Here is a 16,320-nt window from a genome sequence, read left to right as displayed (position 1 = left end):
CTGGCAGCTAACTTCAGCAAATCAGTATCTCAGAGTCATGAGGTGTACGTTATCTTTGACCGGTACCAGGAGGGATCCATTAATTCCCATGAACGTGAGAGACGTACATCTGGAGCTCTGCCCCCTGACATGAAAATGACAATGACCACTCCTCTGCCAGCTAGGAAAGTGCTCATGAAGAATGTCAACAACAAAAAGCAACTTATTGTCCTTCTTTGTTCAGCACATGATGATGATGATGTGAATGTGAAGATGATTGGTCAGGAGGATGAAGAATTTGGACATGAAGAAGCCGATATCATCATCATCAGCTACACTCTTCTTTTGGCAAGAGAGGAAAGCAGGGAACACATTCAGGTACTGAGTGAGGACACAGATGTGTTTGTGCTGTTGGTGTACTTTTGTTGGAAACGCCATCTCTCCCAGGAGGTCACAATGAGGAAATATGATGGAACAGTTATTGATATAACTGCTACAGCTAGAAAACTTGGAAATAAAAGCTTGCAGCTTTTGCCCTTTCATGTGATTACCGGGTGTGACACAGTCTCATACCCCTTTGGGAAAGGCAAAGTATCTGCCATTAATGTCATGATGAAGCATGACAACCTTGATCTACTCCAGTGGGTAAACCAAACACTTCTGAAGAAGTCTTGATGGAGACTGGTCGTCGTCTGTTTTGCCTCTTGTATGGTGCCAAGATCTGCGCAACCATGGCTGAAGTTCGCCACATGCTCTTCACCAGAAAGAAAGAAAAATGCTCCAATATCCGCTCTCTTCCGCCAACAGACGAGGCACTCACTCACCACTCACTCACCACATGAAGCGAGCTCACCTTCAGGCAATGTTGTGGAAAGCTGCTGATGAGCAGCAACCCCCAGATGTGAATGCAGAAGACTATGGGTGGCATAACAGAGATGGGGTCCCCTATCCAGTAACAATGTATAGGCCTGCAGCATCTTCAGACCTGATGAAAGTTATCGCATGTGGATGCACAAGCAGCACACCATGTAGTCGTAAGCAATGCAGCTGTAAGAGTGCAAAGATGTCTTGCACCACATTCTGCAGCTGCCAAACAGAGGACAAGTGCGACAATAAACATACAGTTAAGCAGATGTTCGATGATCCTCTTGAATCAGACAGTGAGGATGTTCTGGATGAATAGATCTCTGTTTTGAGCTATGGATGTAAATGTTTAAAGCTTACATATTGTGGTGAAGTTTAGAGAGCTTTATTTTAAATATTTTGGTGAAGGGTAGTCTAGAGAACTTACTGATGAATGTTAGTTACTGCTGGCATCATACATTTTGTTGCTGTTATATGCTATTTTTATACCTTTTGGTAGCTTTTTGTCCATACTATGTCCATGTATTGTCATGATGAATGTGTATGATGTTAAATAAAAGTCACAGACGTTATTATAAAAGCAGTGACAGCTTGTACATAGTAGTGACATGTAGAGGTGTGCGGTACGTAGGAGGACTACTGGGCCTTGGGAACAGGCTGAGAAGCCTATGCTCGGAGTCGGTCACATAAAAAAAAAAAAAAAAAAAAAAAAAAAATTAAAGCAGGTATCCTCTTGATCTTCTGCACAGTACCACAGTGATAAATATGGTCTGGCAGCCATTTTGAATTTCTGTTAATAATAACAAATGCCCAAGAGTGCATCCATCAGATTCTTCATTAGGACACCCAGGAGGACTAGAAACAGCAAAAAAACCTTGTATATACCTTACTGCAAGGTTCACCTCACTGTCTCCTGGACTATTAGCAACCTTGCTGTGTTCATCCACTTGCTGGCTCCATAAGTCTTGATGGTTCGTAAAATCGTTCCTTGTTCTTGAGAATGTTCCTTACTGTCGATTCACCTAAGCCAAGCTCACTTCCAGTAATGAGTTCCTTTTCCCTTGGTTATTCAACTCTGATACCTTCACTTTCAGCTCCAAAGTGATCCCTTTATTCTTGGAATGAAGTGGTGGGGCCATGATGTAACAGGTGAGCAAGAACGGGTCTTTTACAGTGCTAAAAATGACACAGTATGTGAGTGCGGCACTGGCAGACACAGATTAAGAGTCTTGAGACTTGAGAGATGTTGTGAGGGAGAGAAAGGGCAGGAAACCAATCAGCCATTTAGTAGTGGTTTCAGATACTACCATTTTGAGCTGGAGCACTGTTTTTCCCTTGCTCTCAGACAGTGGATTTGCATTTTAGAATCAGTTGGCATATCAAAAAATTATTTCTTTCCTGAGTTGAATTTGCATGTTAGGTGTTTTGCATATTGGGAGACCCCACTGTATAAGAAAGCTAGTCTGTACCTTATCAATCAGTTGTGCTGAAACCCTTGGCTTCATTGCCCTTATTGCTCATGGTGGCTGAAGACTTGGAGTAAAAGTGAAGAAACTTTGCCAGACCATTTACATTTAGCTTTCATTTTTAATGCATAACTGTTATATCAGACCTTGGTGCTGGAGAGTGATGCTTCCCATGGTGGCACTGGGTGGCTGCACTGCCTGGTTATACAAAAGCTGCTCTTCTCTTGCATGGCAAAAAGCAAGAGATGAGCAGCTTCAGCCAGTATTCTATGAGGTTTTATGTCCAAATGAACCTGCAGCCACAACAACAATGTATCAGACCCCTAACTGAAAACATCTTGAACTAGGTGGGCCAGTGGATCATGCAAAGGCATTTGGTCGCATTGCCTTTGCTGCTCCTGGTGGTGAACTTCAAGGCTTGGAGAAGAAGATGAAGGACCTTGGTCAGACCATCTTAACTCCTTATGTCTCCCTGGATACTCCCGGCAAGGCCACTGTTCAAGTTGTCATTTTAGCCGACCCGGTGAGTTGTGTCTGCTTGTTGCAGTGTCATTTTTTTCCCCCCTCTTGTATACTGGGAAGCACTATATCTATCTATCTATCTATCTATCTATATATATATATATATATATATACATATATATATATTTATATATACATATATATATATATATATATACATATATATATATATATATATATATATATATATATATATGTATACAGTAATCACTCTAATATCCGGACGCCCAATAACCGAACATCCCCACTAACCGAACCTTATCGTCCTGGGATCAAACATTCCCAAAATGGTCCGAAAATCCAAAATAATTAAAAAAAAAAATAGATTTTTTGCCGTCCGTAATTTGAACTTGCCGCGCGCGCCGCGTGAGAGCATTGTTTTGGTTCATCATTCCTCTGACGTCCGATAGAGCGCCGCTGCATCCTCCCCACTTCCCGCCTGTCTCTCACCGCGACTGGACCTACGCTCTTCGCAATGGCTGCCCACGTGCTCGCTTTTGTGGTGGTGCCATACTTGCTGCAAGGCCTCCTGCAGCTCTCTGCCCTCCTCTTAGTGTGTGTGATGATGGCCCCGCCTCCTGAGAAAAGGAAGAGAGTGGTGTTGACTCTGGAGAAGAAACGGGAGATATTGGAGAAAGTTGATGCGGGTTGGTCTTCTTCACGCATTCTCCGCGAGTTTAACCTGGCCCGGTCGACTTTGTTCGATATCAAGCTTTCCTGAGACAAACTCATGCAGTACACGGCTGACTTCTCGTCGAGAAGCAAACGCAACGTGGAAAGGAAGGTTATGTTTACCCCCAAGTTTGCAGAAATCGACTGATCCACGTTGATTTGGTACTGACAGCAACGTGCAGCTGGTGTGATGGTACGTGGAACGGAGCTGAAGGCTGCTGCTGAGAAGTTTTCAAGGCTTCACGACACCCTAGACTTCAAGGCATCCGAGGGTTGGCTCCGCGTTCAAGTTGCGACATGGCCTTACTAACCGTAAAGCACATGGCGAAGCATTGGACGCTAACGAGGATGGAGTTGACGAGTTTCGGCACAAGGTGAAAGGCTTGATCGACAGGGAGGGCCTCACTCTCGGTCAAGTCTATAACGCAGACGAAACTGGCCTATTCTATCGCTCGGTGCCAACGAACACTCTAGCCGATGAGACGGAGAAGCGTGTACCTGGCCGCAAGCTTTCTAAGGAACAGATATCTGCTTTGTGTTGTGCCAGTGCTAACGGCATGCACCGGCTTAAGCCCGTTATTGTTGGCCGTGCAAAGCAGCCTCGGTGCCTTCGTGGGGTGATGGATGTCCTTCCTGTCGTATGGTACCATTCTTTGAAAGCATGGTTCACAGCTGTGATTTTCAAAGACTGGTTTCACCGTCACTTCGTCAAGGAGGTCATCCAGTACCAGACGAAGACACTGGGAATTCCTCGCAACCAGGTAAAGGCTCTCCTTCTCCTCGACAGTGCACCTGCCCACCCGTGCGACAAGGACTTGGTTGCTGAGAATGGCCGTATTAGGTGCATGTTTCTGCCACCTAATACGACTGCTCTCATTCAACCCATGGACCAAGGAGTGATCGTGGCAACAAAGCGCCTGTACCGTCGGAAGTTCCTGGACGAGGTGATGGTTGTTCTCGAGGACGAGGACGAGCGCAGGGAAGGACGTGACACTCGAGGCAAGCGGACTTTGGAAAACCTTCGCCGCTACAACATCAAGTCTGCACTGTACAACTGGGCTAGTGCATGGACGGAAGTCCCTGTGAAAACTCTTGAAAATGGTTGGTCCCGTCTGCTTCTCGGAACTGATGTGGAGTACGATTTTCTAGGGTTTGACGTGGATGACTTCCATGCACGGCTACGTACGCACGGCGACGATGTTGATGTGGACGATGTTCGTGAGTGGTTGGACGACGACGAGGGCGATCCTGGGTATCAGACGTTGTCTGATATCGAGATCGCGTCTTCGGTTGCTGGTGTCAGTCCCGAACTTGAAGATTCCGACGACGAAGGCGATGATGATGCGGACTCCTCTCAGCAGGACACTACTCCAGCCATCCCCAAGCTGAGCGCACTCCGGGAACATCTAGAGTTCGTCCCAGACTACCTGGAACACCCGGACTGCGACAGGGAGATGGGGCCCTTGGGACTCGTGGAGGAAGTGCGTGCTTTCCGGCAGCGTATCATCAATCGCCAGAATCGTCGGTCCTTGCGTCAATCAACGAATGACAGTTTTTTCAGGCCCGTGACCCCCGCTGTGCCAAGCCCTGGTTCCACTCCGTTGCCTCCCCAAGACAGGCCCCCATGCTCCGAGCCACAGCCCAGCACATCAGCTACAGTGGAGTCACCGCTCGATGTGAGTTTGCGGCTTTCTTCAGAGTCTTCTGTAGTCGGTACGCCATCACCACGACCCACCGATGCACCCCTTGGTCGCCTGCCAGTGATACTCTCGGACTCTGACAGTGAATAAACAGCAAGAACATCTCCACTAGACCACACGGGAATTTTGAGTGTTGTGCAGTGAAAAAAACGGTTTGTTGTGTTAAGGATTTAAAGTTGAGAGAAAAGACTCAATGAAAAAGAAATTTAACATAACTAACCTTCTTTGTTTTGGCTTTAGAAATTGAAAAGATTGGGAAAAGTTTATGTGCAACACTAAAGTTAACTGGAACATTATTTGGACTAAAGTGAACACTGTGAAGAGAACGGACTTCTGTGTGTTATTGACTAAGTTCAGTGCAAGACTTCAGGAAGAGTGTACTGCAAGGGCTTCAGGAAATCGTTCTTACTGTCAGAGTCCGAGAGGAGGCAGTTATTCATCAAGGTGGCCAGGGACTTGCTGTAAGTAGCCAGAATGTTTCATATTGTACTTTTTTCCATACTATACTTACCAGAATGTTTCATACTGTACTTTTTTCCATACTATACTTACCTCATGCATGTGCAGTAGGAATGTGTTTTTCAGAGTTAGGCTAGGTTAGGGTCCATAAGTACCAGAATGTTTATTAATGTATGAACATAATTCTAAACCTTCATTTTATGTTTCTTTTGCATTTATTTCAGTCATTTATGTGCCTTATTGGTGTGATTTGGGTGTTAAATAGGTGCTATGCATGTCCGGAGGGAGTTGTATAGGTGTTTCTCTGAGTTAGGGTCCATAAGTACAAGTCCATAAGCTGGGGCCCAATATCCGGACGAAACCAATAACCGAACCTACCGATGGCTCTATTGATCCGGATATTGGAGGGGTTACTGTATATATATATATATATATATATATATATATATATATATATACTGGTATATATATATATATATATATATATATATATATATATATATGTATAATATATATATATATATATATATATATATATATATATATATATACTAGTGTATATATATATATATATATATATATATATATATATATATATATATATATATGTATTATATATGTATATATATATACATATATGAAGCCTTTGTGGTAGAGTGTGCATTTCGTACACGGGTGAGCCAGGGTTCGCGTCCCGCCAGGGTAATAAACTTTGGGAGTGTTCACCTGGCCACATACTGCATTGGCGGACACCAGGGGTGCTGTGGTTGAACCAGTGTTGTTTAATATAAAGTAAGCTTGCACCCAGTTGGCTTGCGCGGGCCTATTACACTTGGTTCACAGACTACACACACATCCAAAGCCACTTCAACACAACAGTTACACTTACAAGCACTTCTCACCCTACATACAATCTCTACCAGACAGCCTAAGCCACTAGGTAGAGATACATTGGCTGTATCGTCCCGACTTCGGTTGGAATAGGCCGGTCCTGCAGTGGACACTCAAACGGCTGATGAGATGAGATGAGATATATATGTATACCGGTATATATATGTATATATATATATATATATATATATATATATATACATACATGTCTATCTATCTATCTATCTATTGCCAGACGCCTCAATCCCGTTTGGGGTGGCCACAAACAAATCGCCTCCAAGTCGCCCTGTCCCCCGCCATTTCACTGCCCTGCTCCGAACTCACACCCCCCTCTCTCATATACCTCTCCACCCCATCACCATCTCATCCTCGGCCTCCCCCTCCCTCTTCCCCCCTCCACCTCACTCACATACACTGTCTTCGTCAGTCTTTCACCCTCCATCCTCTCCACATGGCCAAACCACCTCAGTGTGTTCCTCATAACGCTCCCTATCACATCCACATCAACACCACAACGTTCCTTTATATCCTCATTTGTCAGCCTATCTCTCCATGTGACTCCACAGGCTCCTCTTAAATAACTCATCTCCACTGCTCTCACTCTTGACTTGTGTCCTTCCAACAACGTCCAAGCTTCACTTCCGTACGTTAGAGTTGGTATCACAATACTGTCATGTAGTAACTTTTTCACTTCCATGCTCACTTCCCTGTTTCTTATCACTGCTTTCAAAGAACCAGCAACCTTTCTTCCCTGCTGTACCCTTTCAAGCACTTCATCCTCCAAACCTCCATCCTTACTCATCACACTACCCAAGTACTTAAACGTACTCACATTTTCCAATTCCTCACCATCCAACCTCGCTGTACATTCACTGACTTCACCTCTCTCAAAGACCATCACTTTACTCTTCCCTACATTCACCTTCAGATTCCGTTTCTTACACACTCTCCCAAACTCATCCACCAAGCCTTGCAGCTCCCCTTCGTCTTCACTCAACAACACTGTATCATCTGCAAACAACAGTACAGGGAGTTTCCAAACACTATCATCTCTCACCAGGGCCATTCCAACATCCACTACCCTAGCTTGTACCTCCTTTATTACCCCATCCTTGTACAGATTGAACAACCATGGAGACATGACACATCCCTGTTTCAACCCAACTTTCAAAGAGAAAAATTCACTTAGTTCACCATCCACACGCACTGCAGCCTTCGCACCATCGTACATACTCTTCACAGCATTCAACAACTTCCCATCTACTCCATATATTCTTAACACTTTCCACAATCCTTGTCTATCCACCCTGTCATATGCTTTCTCCAAATCCATGAAAGCTGCATACAACTTCTTTCCCTTCTTTAGAAACTTTTCCACTAAAGATCTAAGAATGAATATCTGATCTACACAACCTCTTCCCTTCCTAAAGCCTCCCTGTCTTCTCCAACTAATTTCTCTGTTCTTTCTCTAACTCTGTCAATAAGTATCCTACCATACACTTTTCCTATTATACTAAGAAGACAAATGCCCCTATGATTACCACACACTTCTTTTTCCCTTTACTTTTGTACAAGGGAATAATTATACCTGACTTCCAATCCTCCGGGACTCTACCTTCCTCCCAGGCTAATCTGCACATCTTCCACATCCATTCTACTACTATCTCTCCCCCATGCTTCAGCATTTCACCACACACTCCATCAATTCCTGGGGCTTTCCCAGATTTAACTTTCTTCATTGCTTCCACAACTTCTATCCTACTGATTTCTTCCTGTCTTCTCACCTCCCTCCTTCTCCCAGCCATTCCCCAGCCACTTATACTCGCATTACTTCCATCCTCTACATTCAACAATTCCTTAAAGTGTTCTCTCCATCTGCTCACTTTTTCTCCCTTCTCCACTAGTAATCTACTATTTTTATCTTTCACTCCCCTGCTAACTTCACTTCCACCCTGTCTTACTCTTTTCACCTCTTTCCAGAACATTTTCTTACAGTCCCTCCACTTTACACTCAAATTCCTTCCAAATTCCTCATCCACTCTCTTCTTACTCTCTCATACTAATCTTTTCACCTCTCTCTTTCTTTCTACATATAACTCTCTCTTCCGCCTCTCAACTTCTTCCACGCCCCTATTTCTCATCCATTCATTGTATGCTTTCTTCTTTTGTGCCACAGCCTGTTTCACCCCTTCAGTCCACCACGCTGTTCCTTGCACCCCTCCGTCTTCTCTCTTCCTTCCACACACCACATCACATGCTGCACATATTTCTTCTGTAAATATGCTACACACACCTTCCACGTCTCCCATCTGCTCCAATTCATATTTGCCCAATCGTTCCTCCACTTCTCTCTTATACTCTGCCTTTTTCTCATCCTCTTGTAATCTTTCCAATCTCTTTGTATTTTATATATATATATATATATATATATATATATATATGTATATATATATATATACCGCGGTACCTGTATATATATATATATATATATATATATATATATATATATACAGTATATGTATTGTATATTGTGAACTCTCATTGAGAGAGGGGGGTTTGAGTTGGGAGCAGGGCAGTGAAATGACGGGGGACAGGGCGACTTGGAGACGATTTGTTTGTGGCCACCCCAAACGGGATTGAGGCGTCTGGCAACAGATAGATAGATAGATAGATTTTGCAACTGCTCACAACTCTCACCTGTCTGGAATCATTTGCAAACATATTCATGTATGGTAACTGCTTAAGCCTTCTGGCATACCATTTACATATATTGAAAACATTATAGGAGCCAAAACTGAGCCTTGTGGCTCTCCATTCATTATGCTTTTCCACTGAGAATACTTCTCTCTTATAACTGCTCTCATTTGTCTTCCCACTAGATAATTTTCCATCCATTTAAGCAATTTCCCATCCACCTCTCGAATAGTTTTTAATTTCCATCGCAATCTTTTGTGCGGTGCCCTGTCATTGTCTTCTTCAAATCCAGGTAGACATAATCTTCCCAGCCTTCTCTTTCTTGAATGATATCCACCTCTTTTTTTGTAAAAACTCAGCAGGTTTGTGACACATGATGAGCCTTGTCTGAATCAAAACTGTGTTGCTGTTATTATCTCATTTTCTTCTAGAAATTTAATCCACTATTTTCTTATAATTTTATCACACAGTATGCAAACAGTGCAGGTGAGGGATATTGATCTATAATTAAGTGGGTCTTTTCTATCACCTCTGTTATAAACTAACACTGTATTTGCCATTTTCCAGTGTATTGGCAATCCTCCTGTTTTCATTTAACATTTAATAATATCATAAATTGGCATCACTGTTTGCTCTGCACATTCTTTTAATATCCTTCCAACAGTCCAGTCTGGCCCCATAGCCTTTCTCACATCTAATTCCCTCATTAGTTATGACATTTTATTTCTATCAGATATCTCAGTAATGGGGGACTTGTGAAGCTGCCTACTGCTAGAGGCTACTACTGTTAACAGCTTGTCCTCCCCGAGTACATGTTAAACTACAGGTATACCTCGATATACGATACCCCTAGATGTAATACCCCAGCTTAGTGATGGGGGTAGTAATACCACCATTCCCCGCTGGATGATGGCCGTGTCCCAGTTTAACGATGGGCCCTCTGATGTCGCATCCACGGGCGATGGGCCAAAATTTTGAATCACGTGCGTTCCCTTTGCCAGTTGAGCTTGCCAGCCTCCCAGGATGCACAGAAATGCTCATGCAACCCCCACAGCCATCGCTCACCCCGCGCTCACCCATATCATTCTTCTCGCACCAGCCATCTCGAACCGAGGAACTGTCACGCTCACCCACCTTGCATCATGTATCACCAATGCTACGCAAGCTGCTATTGTATTGCATCGTAACTGTGTACAAGCAGTGCCGTGAGTAGAGCAGTGATACTAATTGTGTGTGGAGTGCGCTTTTATGTGGATTTTGGTCTAAATAAGTGTGATCACGTCTGGTAAGGGCACTGCACGTGGTGGTGCTAGTGATGGTGCTAGTGGAGACCCTAGTCGTGGTAAGCAACCTGCTAGTCTTGGCGCTGGTGATGTTCCTGCAAAGCATGCTCGTAAAACCGTGTCTCTGTAAGCGGTTAGATGATCTTAAGTGTCACGACAAAGGCGAGGATGCGTGTGCCATCGCCTCGGCTCTCCACCTGGCCCAGTCGACTGCCTTCACCAGTATCAAGAAGGGGGAGGCCATTAAGGCTGCTGTTGGAGAGGTTGCAACCTTTTCTGCATCCTGTATCACCTGCCAGAGAGAGCCTGCGATGGAGGAGCTGGAGCAGGTGCTCCACACGTGGGTGGAGAACCAGAACAGGAGGAAGGCACCTATGAATCAGACTATCATTTGCACCAAGGCTGTCTCACCATGGGAGGAAATAAAGGTAAGGCGGAATCTTGATGATAGCGAAACATTTAATGCTAGGCATGGGTGGTTTGACCGCTTCAAGAGGCATGCAAACCAGCACCACGTGAAGATCTATGGTGAGACAGCGAGTGCGGATACAGTGGCGGCGGCAGCGTTTCCTGACAAGCTGAAGTGCATCATCGCAGAGGATGGCTACAGTGCAAAGCAGGTTTTGAGTTTTGATGAGACGGGGCTCTTTTGGATGAGAAAGTCCTTAAAGACATTCCTGGCAACAGAAGAAAAGTCTTCGCCAGGGTTCAAGGCCTCAAAGGACCGGCTTACACTGCTGCTGGGGGGCAATGCTGAGGGTGACCTCAAGTTGAAACCGCTGCTGGTCTACCGCTCCAAGAACCCCAGGGCTCTGGTGGGGTATGTGAAGGAGAATTGGGGCGATTTGAAAGTAAAACAAGAAGGCCTGGGTGACTTCCAACGTCTGTTCTTCGTATTTTCACACCTACCTCTCTCTTGTCCTCAAGAGGTAGGCCTCCTGGGAGAACTAAGCCAACAGATTTCTCGTGGTGGTAGACAATGCGCCTAGCCACCCTCCCATGATGGACTCAGCAGGCAAAATGGAAGTGGTGTTCCTGCCCCCCAGCACCACGTCGTTGTTGCAACCCATGGATCAGGGGGTGATCGCAACGTTTAAGGCATACCACCTCCACTGCACTATGCAGCAGTTGGTGAGGGCCTGTGACAGCGACGACAAGACGACCGTGCAAACGTTCTGGAAATGGTACAATATACACCATGCCATAGAAAACATCATTGGTGAGTGGTGGAAAGTTAGCCAGCCCAACATGAACAGTGTGTGGCGGAAGCTGTGGCCGGTGTGCATTCACTCCTTCACCGGCTTCCCCAAGGTCATGCAAGCTCTGCCAGTGCAGCGTGTGTGGCAGGAAGTTATTGAACTGTTGCACGAGGCAGGCTTTGGGGAGGTCAACGAGAAGGACATGGAGGAGGTCCTGGGAAGCCACCGGTAGGAGCTTAGCAATGAGGAGCTCCTCAATATGGAGATTCAGCGGGCACACCAGGAGGCACAGGAGGAGGAGGTCATCCCCAAAGTGCAAACCTTCAATATGAAAATTCTGAGAGAGATGGGTGACCAAGGTGGACGAGGTCATTGCCCTTGTGCGCACACATCTCTCTCTCCTAGAACGAAGCAGGGACGCAGGTGATTGGCTGGAGGAGGGGATGAAGGTGTACAGGATGATGCTGGAGGAAGAGAAGAGGGCGGCCAGGCAGACTACAGTCACTGCCTTCTTCAAACAGGCCCCCGCCACGCCAGCGACACACAGAGGATCTCCCTAGCCCTCAACCAGCAGAGCATCTCCCCAGCCCTCAACCAGCAGAGCATCTCCCCAGCCCTCAACCAGCAGAGCATCTCCCCAGCCCTCAACCAGCAGAGCATCTCTCCAGCCCTCAACCAGCAGAGCATCTCCCTTGCCCTCAACCAGCAGAGCATCTCGCCAGCCCTCAACTAGCAGAGCATCTCCCCAGCCCTCAACCAGCAGAGCATCTCCCCACCCATCGACCAGCAGAGACACACCCAGGGCCTCCTCCTGCTGAGGACGTGCTCGGCCCCTAGTGCTGGACCTCACCTCCAGCCAATCCCCATCTCCCGTGTCACCTGTGTCTCAGCTGTGGCACTCCACCACTCCATCGCTGCCTTCCTCGCCCCAGCCTCCATCTCCCACAGCACTTCGGCCAATACCGCTGTCTCCCATGCCATGACGTGAGCCACCGCATCTGTCTCTCTTGCTACCTCATCAGTCATTGCAGCAGTCTCCCTTGCCACCTCACCAGTCATTGTAGCTGTCTCCCTCACCACCTCCTCTGTTATCACATTGCACTCCATCGCCACCCCCAGAGCCATTGCATCACACCCCATTGCCACTGCCTGAGTCATCGCATCGCACCCCATCGCCACTGCCTGAGTCATCGCATTGCATCCCAGCACCACCCGCAGAGCCAGTGCATCAGTCTCCCTCTGCCATCACCCCACTTCGCCAGGATTCCCCCCCCCCCTCTGACTGCATCCCCAGAGATGGGGTTTGAGGGCTTTTAGGAGGATGAGTGCTAGGGAGCACCAAATGTCCCCTAGCCTAAGGGGGATATTAAGGATGACGACCAGGACTGGTCATAGGCTTACAAGATGTAAGTGATGAGGTGTTTCATATTTTCTGATGCATTTTTTAATGATTTTCAGATTTTATTTGTTGGTTTTAGTGAGCTATTTGCAGGTGTTAGGCTTAGGTTAGCGTCTTCTACAGCTGTTAGGCTATTTTGAGTGGCTTTAAACTTTTTTTTGGCCTTTTTGGGTGAGTTTAGGACTTGGTAGAGGGGGAAACTCAAGACTGAAGAACACATCCCTATACTTTACAGGTTAAATCTGCCCTGATATACGATACCCCGCCTAGCGATGGGTTTTTACAGGTTAAATCTACCCTGATATACGATACCCTGCCTAACGATGGGTTTTTACCTAACCATTTGCATCGTTAAACCAGGGTATACCTGTACTGTGATTTTTGTCTGTTGATGTGAGAACTTGTGTGGCAAAATACCGTCATACGCTACTGAATTATTGAAAAAGGTTCATAACAAAAATATAACGGGAGAATATATTGCTCACGTTGTTTATTTCCCCGAAAACGAAACCCGAATTTTGAAAATCTGGCACTTATAAATTTCTTTTTGTCTTTTTAAATGAAGCTACTACAAAGCTATGTTAATTCTTGCCTCCTGAAATGTTTGATATACTGTATACTGTAGTTTTAGTCAGGCATTTGTTTTGTTTGTGTCAGTCTCTCTTTTGGCGGAAATTTAATGATGATGTATCTGAGCTCAGAGACCCGTTCTAAGATTTGATTTGAATTATTTGAAAGTGGATGTACCACATTTTCCTTGGGGGATAAGTCATGATCAGATCTTGGAATGGGGACTTTCTCTGAGCTCAGATGGCTGATGTAGAGTTATTTAATACATCATCATTAAATTTCTACCAAAAGAGAGACTGACACAAACAAAACAAGTGCTTGGCTGAAACTACAGTATATATTGAACATTTCAAAAGGCAAGAATTAATTCAGCTTTGTAGCAGCTTCATTAAAAACGAAGAAAAAAATATATAAGTGCCAGGTTTTCAATATTCGGGCTTCGTTTTCGGGGAAATAAAGCAACGAGAGCAATGTATTCTCATCTGTTATATTTTTGTTATGAAGCTGTTTCAATACTTCAGTAGTATATGATGGTACTTTACCACATAGGTTCTCACATCAACAGAGAAAAATCATGGGAATTGAACACGTGCTCAGGACAGAAAAGCTGTTAACACTGAGGGACATATGGTGGCAGACAATTTCCAGAAGTCTTCCATTGCTGAGCTCACCCTTCTTTGCCTGATCCCATGAATATATATATATATATATATATATATATATATATAGATAGATAGATAGATAGATATAGATATATATAATGTATATACAGTAGAACCTCTTTGGTCCGGACCCCTTTAATCCGGATTTCTGTTAATCCAGACAAAATTTATAAATAATAAGCTCCAAAAATATGTTGAAAGTAATTCTAAAGTCATTTTCAGTCTCGGTGCGGAAAGCGATCGTCATTTGTTTAGTCTCGGATCACGCTAGGTTGCTACATGGGCGCCTGTTTAAACAGACACTAGCATTCGTTCCATCAACTAGTTCACCAACCATTTATATTTTTATGCTGTATTTCAAAAGTTAATTCTCCTTACCATGCCCCTTAATGCAAGTGTAGCTTCTGTAATGAATAAAGGTGTTAAAAGGAGGAGTTTGCTTACACAAAAATGGGTCAGAATATTCTGCAGTGTTTCGTGATTACTGTAGGTTATTTTTTTTACTAAATGTGCTTTACTTGTACATCATACATTAGCTTCTTGCCCATATGGGTGTTATCAATATGCCAATGATGACAATGTATTTTTTGCCTACATAAGTTTTATTTTTATTCCAAATATTACAGTTAATTAATTTATTTATTTTTTTGCCTACACAGGCCTTAGTCACTTAAAACAATTTAAAATGTAGGCTAGTTTCTTGTCATGGCCTTACCTGTAAATTATGCAATACAAAACTATCTTACATGATTAGTTTTGTTATTTTAGTACCGGTATCCTTTCATCTTTTGAAGTTACGTAGGGTTGACATATGCCACATATGTTAATAATTAACAAACATACCATATGTAGATAGACTTTGGTATGAACTTTAGATTACCCTGATGGTCCGGACAATCTGCTAATTCGGACAACCCTTCCCCCCATATAGTCCGAATGAGAGAGGTTCTACTGTGTATATATATATATATATGTATATATATATATATATATATATATATATATATATATATAGATAGATAGATAGATAGTATAGATAGATAGATATATATATATATATAGATAGATAGATATATGTATATATATATATATATATATATATATATATAGATAGATAGATATATGTATATATATAATATATATAGATAGATATATATATATATATATATATATATATATATATATATATATATATATATATATATATATATATATATATATATATATATATATATATATATATATATATATATATATATATATATATATATATATATATATATATATATATATATATATATATATATATATATATATATCTATATATATATATATATAATATATATATATATATATATATATATATATATATCTATATATATATATATATAATATATATATATATATATATATATATATATACAGGTAACTCGCACGGAACACGTGGGTTTCGTTCCTACGGTGCCGTGTTAGGTGCGAAATCGCGTATATTTAAACTACTCCGTAATTTGCTCTCTAGACCGCCATATGTGTTGTTTTGCTGTTATCTGTCACTGGTAATCACTAGAAAGCACTTTAAGTGGTTAGAAGGTTTATTTAATGTTATAACTCACAAATACAGTACTCCAGAGCAAAACTTCAACACACGAATACTGTACGTAAACACAAGGAAACATTCCGACGCCGATCATAGGTAATCTTATAAATCAGGTTAACTGGTACCAGTGCTTTAACATACAAGTACATACCAGAACAGTACATATTCAACTTAGAAATGCAGAACTGTGATATCGAATGATTTCAGTACTGTTAGGAAAGGCTGGAAAAAAAAAAATGTTATGAATACATTTTCACCTTTTTGATATATGTTTATGGTAGTTTCGAGTTATTTTTTACGTTATCGTTGTGCCCATGCTTGGAAAAGGGAGCGAAAGAGTTGAATTTTCAGTCCTAAATGAGA

At 43.1% G+C, this 16,320-nt stretch overlaps 1 protein-coding gene across 1 annotated transcript in view; it reads left to right on the top strand.

Annotated features, from left to right (window-relative positions):
- Window positions 1-16,320, top strand: part of LOC145402639 (glyoxalase domain-containing protein 4) — a 90,143-nt gene that overhangs the window by 47,303 nt on the left and 26,520 nt on the right. The window contains exon 6 of the mRNA XM_080274630.1: window positions 2,657-2,832. Within this exon, the coding sequence (XP_080130756.1) occupies window positions 2,657-2,832 (176 nt within the window). The remainder of the gene's footprint in view (window positions 1-2,656; window positions 2,833-16,320) is intronic.

Source organism: Coenobita brevimanus, chromosome 58 (assembly GCF_032717465.1).
Source record: "Coenobita brevimanus isolate Jiangsu-jjx chromosome 58, ASM3271746v2, whole genome shotgun sequence".
Lineage (NCBI taxonomy): Eukaryota > Metazoa > Arthropoda > Malacostraca > Decapoda > Coenobitidae > Coenobita > Coenobita brevimanus.
The sequence above is the reverse complement of the archived record's forward strand: the minus strand, read 5'-3'. Positions and strand labels throughout refer to the sequence as shown.